Here is a 12,284-nt window from a genome sequence, read left to right as displayed (position 1 = left end):
ACCATACTCTATGGAATACCACTACATAACTCAACAAAACAAACCAACTCGAACCGCTGGGTCGTTCTTTGGACCGAACCATCAGCACCAACCATCATTTAATGAGGTTTCGAATTTTTTATTGGGAGGATAAAGCCAACCGTCCGATTAGATCGGACGGTGCGCTTGACCGTCATGCGCATTTAATGCGCATGACTATAGCAAAACGCATCCCCCGCCCTTTCCCCTTCCGTTCTCAGCCTCCAGATACGTAACAGTAATCATCTCAGAATTCCTTTTATTGCCTTTCTATTTTTATTTTTAAGTTGTTTTATTTCTTCAGATTCTCAGATGAAGTTCGGCAAGAGCCTGAGTAATCAGATCGAGGAAACTCTACCTGAATGGAGAGATAAGTTCCTTTCGTACAAAGATTTGAAGAAGAAGCTTAAGCTAATCGACCCTAAAAGCGATCAGAGGTGCAGTAAGAAGCCCAGATTGGCCTCCGGGGATGGGGCAGAGGCTGGAGAGATGGAATTGAGCGTAATGACGAGAGAGGAAAAGGAATTCATCCGATTGTTAGAAGAAGAGATCAATAAATTCAATACGTTCTTCGTCGAGAAGGAAGAAGAATACATCATCAGATTAAAGGTATCCTAGCGGCTCTTTCTCTCTACGTCTTGGCTATTCCACATGGATAAAAATTAAATTAGGTTTTGGTCTTCTACTGACATTTCTGCAAATCGGTTAGAACATAAGGGTTTTTGTTTAATCCATTTTTATTCCGTGCAAAAATTCTTTCCTTCTGATCAAATCTTCTTTCTGAGAATAAAATTCATCCATTTTGTTTCCGAAATTATGCTAAGCCTGAGTTGTATCACCGCCGGGACTTCAATCGAAGGCGACCCTTCGGGCCTGGAATGGTTTTCTCCGCTGGCACGCACAATTTACGTAAAGACAAAGTTGAAAGGAATCCAATGCTAAAACGATGCGTTTTCTGGTGAAAACTCCCTTAAAAGGAATCTGATTGTAATCTTTTCTTTTTGTTAAATAGGTAGGTGCGGTGAGGGCCTACATGATATTATGGAAAAAACAGTGCTTCAGAATATTTGCACGTTTATCTAATTTTTATTTTTGATGTAGCATGGGCAAAAAGGATGTGCAGATGCGAATGGGACATGGTCTCTTTTTTACGCTGTGTGTTGTGGGGTTGCAGGAATTGCAGGACAGGGTGGCAAAAGCAAAAGATTCCAATGAAGTGATGATTAAAGTGTGGAAAGAGATTGTTGATTTCCATGGGGAGATGGTTCTGTTGGAGAATTACAGTGCTCTTAACTATACAGGTTTGTATGAAGGCCTTCTACCTCTCTATTTTTTCTGGTCAGGATGAAACTCTACTCTGAAATCTTTAAACTGGAATTTATGTATTCTGGGTCTAATTACGTTTTCGATCTCGGGACGGGATGGATCCCTGTGTGAAGCTGGTCTCACTAAATAAGAGTGAAGCAATTAGTGAATTCGTGGAGAATAAAAAAGGAAACGTAATTTAGAAATTTTTAGGGTAAGTTACCCAAAAAGGACATTCTAAATTTGTTTTGCCCTGGGCCAAGTATGACCACCTTTAGTTAAACAAATATTGTAGGAAACCTGAAATTTTATGGTCAGTTGAGAACGGTGGTGGGGCTTAAAATTTGACGCAAACTAATTAAGGGCCTGTTTGGTTACTTGAGTATGGAGATTTCAAAAATCTAGCGATAAAAATAACTGTTTGGTTAGCTTGAATCTTTGGAATGAAATCTGTAGATTCATCCTGAAAAAACATCTATGGGCCATGGTTCAAATGTGTAATGCTTTTATAGTAGGTCAATTCATAATCTTGATGTTACCTTGATTTGGAATCAAACTGAGTTTCTCTATTGTGAAGAGAATCGACATGAATTTTTCCACTATTCATGTTGCCTATAGAAGCCAGCTCGGATTCATAAAAATTACTGTTCGGTTAGCTTGAATCTTTGGAATGAAATCTGTATATTCATCCTGAAAAAACATCTACGGAGTCATGGTTCAAATGTGTAACGCTTTTATAGTAGGGGTGAACTCTCTGGACTCCACCTCATACCATAAATCTACAGATTCACGTTTTTAGTATAAAAAGGTGAATCCCTAGATTATCTAGGGATTCACACAACCAAATCGGTATAAATCTCCTATTTGTGAATCCAGAGATTTTAAATCTCTAGATTCATGTAACCAAACAGGCCCTGAAGCAATCAGACCGGCTAAACGGGGTAGCCTTCCCCATAAACCAAATAGATTTGAAATGGTGACGGTTGTCATTTTTAGGGTGAGAAACTTCTGGTGCTCACCTCTCCCATTGAACATTGAATTTTGGAAAGCTCAGATACTCATTTTTCACTACTTTCACACCTCATGTATGTTTCTGGGGGCTGTCAGTAATTGTTATTCAAGTGTTTTAGAAGGTATGAATGGTATGTCCTTTATCACATTAGGCTTGAGATTGGCAGCCACTCTACCATATCCATATCTGCAATTGTATGTCCCAACATGGATCTAAAAAGTTCCTTATTAATTGAAATGCTGGGAATTAATATTTGACCAATTTGTGCTTGGTAGCTTGTCAGGAAAAATTTTATCTGGGACTTCAGGAGGGAATATGCTAGGCTTATCTACCTCTCTCTCTCCTTAAGCAATAATGACATTACTGCTGCCCTCCCATGTAGAAAAACATTCTGCCCAACCTCATTTGGTGCACTTTGCTGCTCTATGCTGCCTGCAGAGAGCATTCGTCATAGTTAGCAGCTCCGTATCAAGGTCATCAAACTGACTGCAATCTTTTTCTGTCCGTGAAGATCCGGCTATTCTACTAAGCTACGACTATTGAAAGTCCGTCCCGAAGGCCCGACCCGAGAAGCGCGGCCAAAGATGTTTTTCTTACTGGTTACAAGTTATACGTTTCGCCACCACTTTGTGGAAAATCGTCCTTTTGTTGGATAAAGGAACAGATGACTCGATCAATTTCCCTATTGATCCGATGGTGCCGAGTGGAAGGGCCGTCGCTCAACGGATGAATATTGACAATTAAAAATAATTGTTAATCTCGTGAAGGGAAAACCACAGGACCAAGAACGCCCACTTCCAATTTTTGAATATTGTAGTAATATAGAAAAGAAAGGCAAAAGATAGACACAACCCCATCCTTTTGGCAAAATTGCATGCTAGTACCCCTACCAAGACTTGGATTGTTGTAGTTCCAAACACTCTGTAAATGTCTAACTGTTGCCATTTCCCTTCCTCCCCTTCCCCCACCCCCCTTCCTTTTCCTAAATTCTCTGTTATCTTATTTTCATGATTTCACTAATAACACTACTCTTAAGACATGAAACTGTGTGCAGACCGTGTTGCAGAACCTCCTTACTTGACAGTTTATTTTGTTGAGTATTGCCCATAATGTCATCTTGTGTTATTGTTTTTACATCAGCATCTTTAATGATGTGAAGTTTCTTTTTAATGATCACATCACTTTTGCTTGTGGTGCAAAAGTTCTGCTATACCTATCAAAAATCAGAACTTCCCAGGTGACTCAATAAGTTAAGATAAGGTTCGAGCCTTATTATTATAAGGTCATAAGTAACTCATGTGTCTGCTTAGAATCAAATTCTGTATTTTTAGTGAAGGTCAATTTCCCAATGATGTTTACCCAAAAAAAAAAAAAGTTAAAAAAATAAAATTATTGATAAGATACTAAATTATTTAGACACTGGACTTTCACAGGATTAGGATGCCTTAATAATTAAAGGGAAGAGGATAAGCATGCCATGTGTCTTCTTCTTTTTCTTCTTCTTCTGGGGGGGGGGGGGCAGAGGTAGAAGACACAGGGAGGCAAGGTTTAAAGTATCCCACGATACCATATGATACTAGCCGATCTGTATCCATATTTGACCCAACCGATACTATACATCTCTCCATTGAATTACACTAAAATACATTAGTCAAAGCGATACAATACTCGATACAAGACGATACGTCTCTTAAAATCACCTTACCGATACGATACTTAATACCAATACTTTAAACCTTGCAGGCAGGCATTTGAAAGAATGCCAGTCTTCCTTAATAAAATATGAGATGGAAACGTTTAGTCAGACTCTGTTGTTAGAGTAATTCTTGTGCTATCTTTTATAATCAGAACATTGGCCTTTTTATCGATGTTTTTCAGTTGTAGTAACAAAATTTCAAGAGAAAACAAGCTGAATGTTTGAGTTCCTTTCTATCATGGTCATAAAAATTAGATTGGTAATATGACCCAATTGACTTGCATGATCCCATGTTGAATCAACACAACTTCAACATTTTCAAGTCAGTTTGGATTATTGTGGATCCAAAGAAGTTTCTTATGAAGATCACTTTCTTTTCTCAAAAGTCTCTGGTTATTTGTTAAAAATCTATGGGGATTATTTGTCAGAGCTTGAATCAACTTCTCAAGGAGTGGTGGTGGCATGGAATGATAAAATGGGTGGTTATTGATTTCTTTCTTGGGAGGACTGCAGACTATGCTTTTTCCCATCTTCGGAGTCATAAGATATCTTATTTCTGCTGGAACCACGGGTCTAGGGTTAGGGATAGAACTGTAATTTCTCTAGAATGTTGGTGCCTGGGAATATTCCAGCAATAGGTAGAGTGGTTGTAGGGTTTTTAATGGTGTTCCGAACCTTCTGAAGCTCAATTTCTGCTTTGGACCCTTGATTGTTTTAAATCACAGATTTGAAATTTTGAGATTCAAAAGTAGGTAAGACTTTGGCTAGGGTTTGGGGAATGGATTGCTGTCCTGCAGTTTAGAATTAAAGATGTTACTGTCCTGCAGTTTAGAATTAAAGATGTTACTGTCCTGCAGTTTAGAATTAAAGATGTTACTACCTTGCAAGTCTGAAACTCTCTCAGAGGAAGTGGGTTGGGGTTATAGGTGTTTAGGGTTTTCTGGAGTTTAAACTTCTGCAACTCTTCTCAAGAAGAAGATAAAACTGCAGGATTTTGAAAGGCAGAGAAAGTGGGCTGTAATGGGGGAATCAGCAGTGGGGTTTTATTCCTAGGAATTGGGACTTTAATGGAGGAAGAGGGGTGGGTTTAAGGGCTGGGAATGGGGATTTCCTAGTTAGGGGCTAAGGCTTGAAGGGAACAGAGGGGAAGGGGTAGGGAGGTGTTTGAAGCTGTAACAAGAGGGGATTTATTTATTTATTTTTATTTTTCTTTCTTTTTTTTGGTGGGGGGAGGGGGGGGGGAAGGGAACTGCGACTTACTTGGTTGCTGGAAACTTGAGGAAAGCTTGCTGAGATGGTTGTTTGGATGCTTGAAGATCTTTTGAGTGCTACTGAATTGAAGGAAAATAAAGAAGAACTTGTTAACTTTTTACTCTACTAGGGCCTACCCACACAGGGACCCTGAACTTCAAACAGTGAATTTATCCAAGAATAAAAATTATAATGTAGAAAGAGACTATTTGTAGCCAAAAATTGAAGACTCAAACTCAGACTCAGACTTGGGATCTCCTTAACTAATGAGATCAAATTACAACTCAATAAGACTCTTATCCACCTTGAAGAAAAGGAATCAAGTTAGTATGGAATTTCAGCCCTTAGATTGGAATCTTATTCACATACTTTAAGTTATCTATTTAAGAACATGCTAATTAGATAACTTAAAACTAAAGCAACCAACTTAACATCAAACTGGATTCTTTCAAACACAACTTCAACTCACAATGGAAGGTACACAAATTTTTCTAAACAGTTTCAAATTACTAAACCGGACTTGGCTAAATTTTGAACAATAATTCCAGAAGTAAAATAAGGGCCAAAATGCCCAAAATACTACTCATAGAGGGTTTGGCCAGCCTATGGAGGCTTCTTCGATCCATTATGGGGCCCCCACTTAGGGTTTTGGACAATGTTCACATCAATTTCTTTACATCCCTGTCATATTTCCTACTTGGAAAAGATTAATTGAAAACTTGCCAATATGTTGTCTTATTAGGCTTAGCTAGAAACTTCATTTGTGCTACATAAAGGATGTCTTATGTAGTTCCACAGAACTTTTAGTGTTCACCATAACTAATAATATCATGTATCTGCACTATTTCTATTCTTTTCTTTAGCATCCCCCCCTTTCTTCTTTTAAAGAATGGAGGAATTGTAGTTTGGACTGAAATTTGACACGTGTTTAGGGCATACACGTTTGTTGGCTAGTAAACAAATAATGTTTGTAGAGTGCTTGGCTCGGCCATTAACACCCAAGCTTTTCTTCTAAATTTACCCCTTTTTAGTTGGTATGTAGGATGAACAAAAGCTGTGGTGGTTTTTGCCTGCAAGACAACAACCAATAATAAGCCTTTGCCTGCAAGACAACAACATCCAATAATAAGCTATTGTGGTTTTAGTTGGGTTGCTATGTGGATTCTTGCCTTCCAATTAGCTCTGTTTGAAGCCATACTAGATACAAAGCCTAAGCTACGCATGTCCTTTCTCACCACACCTCTTAAGGTTAGTTCTGGCTGTTCTTTTATTTCCTTCGATCTAAATTAAATCACTTTACTATAGAGAGGCATTTAAAGTACTTTAGTGAAAATGGCCGTGCCACCTCAATCATCTTTCTCTTAACTTAGCATTTATTGGAGTTATTCCTATACCAACTCTAATATGATCATTCCATATAACATCCTTCTTAATTACCCAATCATCCATCTCAACATTCTCATTTCGACCGCATTGAATTTGTCGATATAATGCTTCTTAACAGCTCAACACTTTGCATTATACATTATAGCTGGTCATACAAAGGTCTTATAGAAGTTTCTTTTAGGCTTTAAAGGAATACATCGATTATACAAGACCCCAGACGCATCTCTCCACTTCATTCATCCTATTTTAATTCTTTGGGACACGTTATCCCCTGTGTCACTTCTTTTATTTATGATTAAGCTTAGGTATCTAAAACAATAGCTTTGTGGAATCTCCCCATCAGGTTTTACCACCTCATCATCCATTTGATCACAACCAATGTTACACACTAGATTTTTTTTTTCTTTTTCCATTCTACTTAGTTTAAAACCTTTGGATTTTGAAGTTGTTCTCCATGATTTTAACTTGTTTTAATTCCCTACTTGTGTATCATTTATCAAAACTATATCATCAAGAAAAAGTATATACCAAGGAATTTCATTTTGAATGTCTTTGGTTTGATCGTCCATTATATGAGCATCAAAACCATATATATGTTTGAAATGGGTGTCCTGGTGAATGGTGTAATCAACTGAATCATTGATACCTTAATTATGTTTATTTAGTTGGTTAGAGAAATAGACTTCCCATCTCTTCTAGATGTCCTCATCTGTATTGGTGCTTTACCATCTTCACTTTTAATACATCTAACATGGTCTAAATCTCTGATCCTCCTATCCCTTATTTTAGCTATCTTATTAAGTAGTTTTTTCTCCTTCCTTTATGTCTAGTTTGTTATTTAAATTTTTATACTTCTTAGCTTAATTTCTAGCCAACTTGTACCTTTGCATCCTCTACATACGTAGTCTTTTGCCATGTCTTAAAGTTAGTTTTTCATTTTTATTTTTTTTTATTGTTGTTGAATCCATGTAAATGGGTTTGACTAGGTATTTTTCCCAATGCCGGCTGCTGACCTACGCACCAACACTCCTCTGCTCCTTTATCTGGGCTTGGATTGGCAATAAACACTGGCAGAGTTTCATTTATAGATATTAACTGCTCAAAAATCATGGGATACATTCGGTCTATTGCTTTTATGGAATGGTACCTAATTAACGCAGCGGAATAGATAGAGAATCAAACAAGAAATAACAAGATAATAAGAGACATGGATTTACTTGGTTTGGTCTTATGACCTACATCCAAGGATGAGCACTAAGACTAATTAGGTATTGCACTAATCGACATCAGAGAGAAGGATTACAACACTGGGAATCTTCCGTCACAAGGCCTTAAAGCATAAACCAAGAAGTACAACAACATACAAGGTTAGAAAACACCTTAAACACAAGAACCTGTTATACTCTTCACTATGGACAAAGAACAACTAAACACCAGCGTCTTCCATGCAAGATTTAGCCACTCCATCACCACCGTGTGATTGAGAGAAAATCAGAAGAGGGAACCAGAGAGCAAGCCACTCTTGCTCGAACGAAACAGAGAATGAATGAATAGAATGTAACCTAAACTTCTAAAAGAAGACTATATACAACCGAGAGAAAAGACTAAACTGCCCCCAATAACAAATATATTATATGCTCATCCTAAACAAGTGTAAAAAAACAGTAAAGCCCCTAAAATACCCATCACTTTACAATAGTTGCATGTGTTAATTAGGGTCCTAAGTTCAACTTTTTGGTAATGGGCAACCGTTAACATGATCCATGTACGCTACAGTATTTATCTGTTTGATTGACCTTTGTGTATTTGGAGAAGGGGATGCTTTTAGTGATTTGTTGTTATTTTTCCTCCTCAAAAATTTATTTATTAAATTTTTTTTTGGGGGTAGTATCCTTGTAACTATTCTGCTAAAACCAATTTATGCTTGAATTTTATGGTCATCTAAGTGGCTTGATAGTTTACTGAACATGGTCTTGCCACCAATTATTACTTTCAATCGCTTAATTATCTACATGTGCTGGAACTTCGTTGTTTTCTAAATTGCTTGAGAGTTCATTGAACATGGGACTCCCACCAAGTGCATTCAATTCCAGTAGCCTTGTGAATTGTTAATGGTCAGGACTTAGGAAGTCTACTTGATTTAAGCATGAAAGTCGACTGATAACACCATGACATCAACAGGCTTGGTGAAGATACTCAAGAAGTATGACAAACGGACTGGTGCTCTTATTAGACTGCCCTTCATCCAGAGAGTGCTACAGCAACCATTTTTCACTACAGATTTGCTCTACAAGCTTGTAAAAGAGTGTGAGACCATGCTGGATAGTCTCTTCCCAAAGAAAGAAGCATTCATGTCTGAGCGAGATCAGAATGAAGAATGTGATACCAAAATTGCCAGAGAGGGAAACCGAGAGTGTGATTCTAACCCTGCGATAACAAAGGATGCTCTGCTCACAGGACCCAAGGATCTTGCAGAAATAGAGTACATGGAAAGTTTGTATATGAAGAGCACCATGTCAGCGCTTCGTGTGTTGAAGGAAGTAAGAAGTGGAAGCTCTACCGTAAGTGTATTTTCATTGCCGCCCTTGCAGGGTAATGGTGTGGAGAAATCCTGTAATAAATTCCCTGTTTTGGAACAAGAGGCGAAATAGATGTTTTAGGTGGATTGTATTCAGGCAGGGCACAGGAGATATTGCATGAGGTAGGGGGACCTCCCTATTAGATAACATGGAATTTTCTTACTTCATTTACATCAATACAGCTACCTACTTATTTGTATATGTACAAAATTAGTAACCTAATTCTCATTCTTGTTAAGCATGGATGCGTTTCTGGTATAGCAGTGGTAGCTTCCTATGTAGAGGCAGTAAAATCGAGGTCTTGGATTCATACCTTCAGCCTTCTAGACCTCCCACTTCCCATCCTGCCGGTCTATATGCATACTTATTTGTATAATGGACAAAATCAGTAACCTGGTTCTCAACCTTGTTAAGTGTGGATGTGCTTTTGGCATAGTAGTGGTAGTATCTTATGTGGAGGCAGTAAGACCAAGGTCTTGGATTCTGACGTTGATACTTTTGCATCTCTATCTGTCCCTTGTTCTCTAGGCTTATATGTCTTTAATCCTTGGACAAGGTTAAATGATAATCAAAAAGAAAAAAGGAAAAGAAAAAAATTAAAAAAAAAATCGTGTATAGTAATATTTACTTCAGTTGATACACAAGGTGCGGCTTTGTATGACGGTCGGTGGATCACAATTATAATGCGAAGTTAGGCATTAAAATAGTCTTCCAAAAAAAAAAAAATACTAGAATAAAATTAGGTAGGAAAATTGCCTACTTTTATGAAAGCCTTTGGCATTTGGTTCATCTTTCTTCATTCACTTTGTATATTCCTGTTTTTACTCACAATAGATAAGTGGAGTGCAAAAGGTTAGGGGTTTGGGTTTTGGGTCAAGTACTCAACTTTGAGGGTGGTGGTTTTTTGAATATTGATCTTCTATTCATATGGAGAGTGAATTTTTCAATTTGCATGGTTGGATTTTTTATGTGTCTAATGTCTAAGTATGATTTGTTGGTTACACCATGATTTGTATTGTTCCTATTATAATGAAAGTATAATTATGAATATAACCACAGAAGTGTTACCTGTAGTGCGTTCTTGTTGTAGATCATCCCTTTGCTCTCCTTGAATCTTCCGTAGCCTTTCACCCTTCGGGATCCTTCGTTTGAGTGTTTTGTGGAAACAACCTCAAACCCAAAATATATTGTGTGACGGCTACGGGGACCCAAGAAGCTATTTATAAAATAAAACCCTAAGCTTTAACCACTCCCACAATAGTAAAAGTCAGTAATACCCCTGAATGAATATGGGCCCAGATAAATTGACTAGTGTTAGTTAAGCCCACAAAACCCAACAATCTCCCACTTGGGCTACATTAACACAAGTACCTTTACCTAAGTATTTGGCCATAATGCCCATAATCCTTCATCACTCAGAAAATCTGATTCAATCAACAAACAATTAATGTGAACGACCGTAAGGAGATGCTCCTCAATATACGGAACACAACTATCTGCCATTACAGTCATTAACAACTCGCTGATATGAATATTTGATGTGCATACAAGAGGTAAAGAATGCAAAACCTTATGTGATCACAAAATCATTCCCTCTTGTGGGTTCTTTCCTGATCAATGATCAGCCTACCTTGAATTACTTCATAGGTAGAATACCTAGATATTATAATTTGGCAAACCGCCATTGATCGATCTAACATTAATATCTGACTTTAGCAAAACCACCCATTGGCATAACCGCCTATTGGCAAAACCGCCTATGGCAAAACCGCCTATTGGCATAACAGCCTGTGGCAAAATTGCTAACCAGGATTTAGGCTAAATACCGCCATAAATCAGAACATTGGCTAAATACCGCCATAAATCAAAACCTAACCAAGATTTTGGCTAAATACCACCATAAATCTGAACATTGGCTAAATATCGTCATTGTCATTAGAACATCAAATGTAGCAAATATAAATCTACATTATTTACCTTAATCATTAACATAAGATGAAAATGAAAGAACCATCTTATTAATGAATAAATTTCATAATGAAGTCAAAGAATGTTGAATAAAAATAAACAACAACTCCCACTGATACGAGGAAATATGAACTAACCTTGGTTCGTACTCGGTTTGACACTCGACCCCTATCGAGACGGAGGGAATCGACTCGCTTTCGAACGAGCCGGGTCCAGAAGATAGCTTGCTGAGGAAAAAAACTAAATCGGCAACAGGCACGCCCTAATCCGACTTATGGATTAGGTTAATTACCCTAATGATGGTGGACACAACTTGGCGGCTGTCACTTATCATTATTGAAAGGATAATCATTGAATAATCGTGAGGTTATCTCAGGAGTCCTCTACTAGTTCAAACTAGTAGAAGTCTATCGCTCAACGGATCTAATTGTTAGGATCCAACAACTATCCGAAGAAGGCTCAAATGCATCCAACGAAGAAAATTCGAAGGTACACTCTATATAAACCTTAGTTACCTACGAGGTGAGGGGGACTCAGATCCATATACACACTAGTAGACGTAAACTATCAGAGGCTTACGATCTAGATCACTTTCCCAGTTTTTCATTCCTTAGCTCTGTGCGTCTAATAGAGCCTTTTGTGATTAAGTTCATCAACTGACTTAGCCTTCGGAGGTGGACTCCCGACCACATCTGACGCTTTCGTTTTGCAGGTCATCACAAGGAGATCTAAGGGCTGAGTAGATTTTGGATGCATCATTTGGCGTCATCTGTGGGAAAGACTTATAAAGCTATGGTGACTAGATCGGCAGCAGCCACAGTCACTGTTGCACAACGTGATACCGGTGTTCAAATTCCTGGAGAGAATAATCCAAATATTCCCCAGGGAAGTCTACCTCCTCTTGAGGTAGATGGTGGTCAAGGAGGACATGATCCTCTGGGGACATTCCAAGATCAATTGAATCAGGTAAAGATTCAACTTTTCGAGGTGAGCCAAGTACTCCGTGTGCTAACCAGACGAGTGGTATTACCACAAGAACCTGATCATCGCGATTCAGGGAGGCGTGTAT

At 38.1% G+C, this 12,284-nt stretch overlaps 1 protein-coding gene across 1 annotated transcript; it reads left to right on the top strand.

Annotated features, from left to right (window-relative positions):
- Positions 1–225: 225 nt before the first annotated feature.
- Positions 226–9,908, top strand: LOC149007482 (SPX domain-containing protein 1-like). The gene is made up of 3 exons (XM_089166026.1): positions 226–627; positions 1,193–1,319; positions 8,850–9,908. The coding sequence occupies exons 1-3, from the start codon at positions 331–333 to the stop codon at positions 9,317–9,319; spliced, it is 894 nt and encodes a 297-aa protein (XP_089022152.1). The 5' UTR covers positions 226–330; the 3' UTR covers positions 9,320–9,908.
- The last annotated feature ends 2,376 nt before the right edge of the window (positions 9,909–12,284 follow it).

This window comes from Hakea prostrata, chromosome 8 (assembly GCF_041222555.1).
Source record: "Hakea prostrata isolate BN-2017 chromosome 8, UWA_Hpros_2, whole genome shotgun sequence".
In the NCBI taxonomy this organism is placed as follows: Eukaryota; Viridiplantae; Streptophyta; class Magnoliopsida; order Proteales; family Proteaceae; genus Hakea; species Hakea prostrata.
This window is presented reverse-complemented; position numbering and strand designations above follow the sequence as displayed.

Bases quoted from the DNA above. Each gene is read 5' to 3' on its own strand.
- LOC149007482 (XM_089166026.1), top strand. From the start codon at position 331: ATGAAGTTCGGCAAGAGCCTGAGTAATCAGATCGAGGAAACTCTACCT. The intron at 628-1,192 runs GTATCCTAGCGG...GTGGGGTTGCAG, and splicing joins AATACATCATCAGATTAAAG to GAATTGCAGGACAGGGTGGC. The intron at 1,320-8,849 runs GTTTGTATGAAG...TGACATCAACAG, and splicing joins CAGTGCTCTTAACTATACAG to GCTTGGTGAAGATACTCAAG.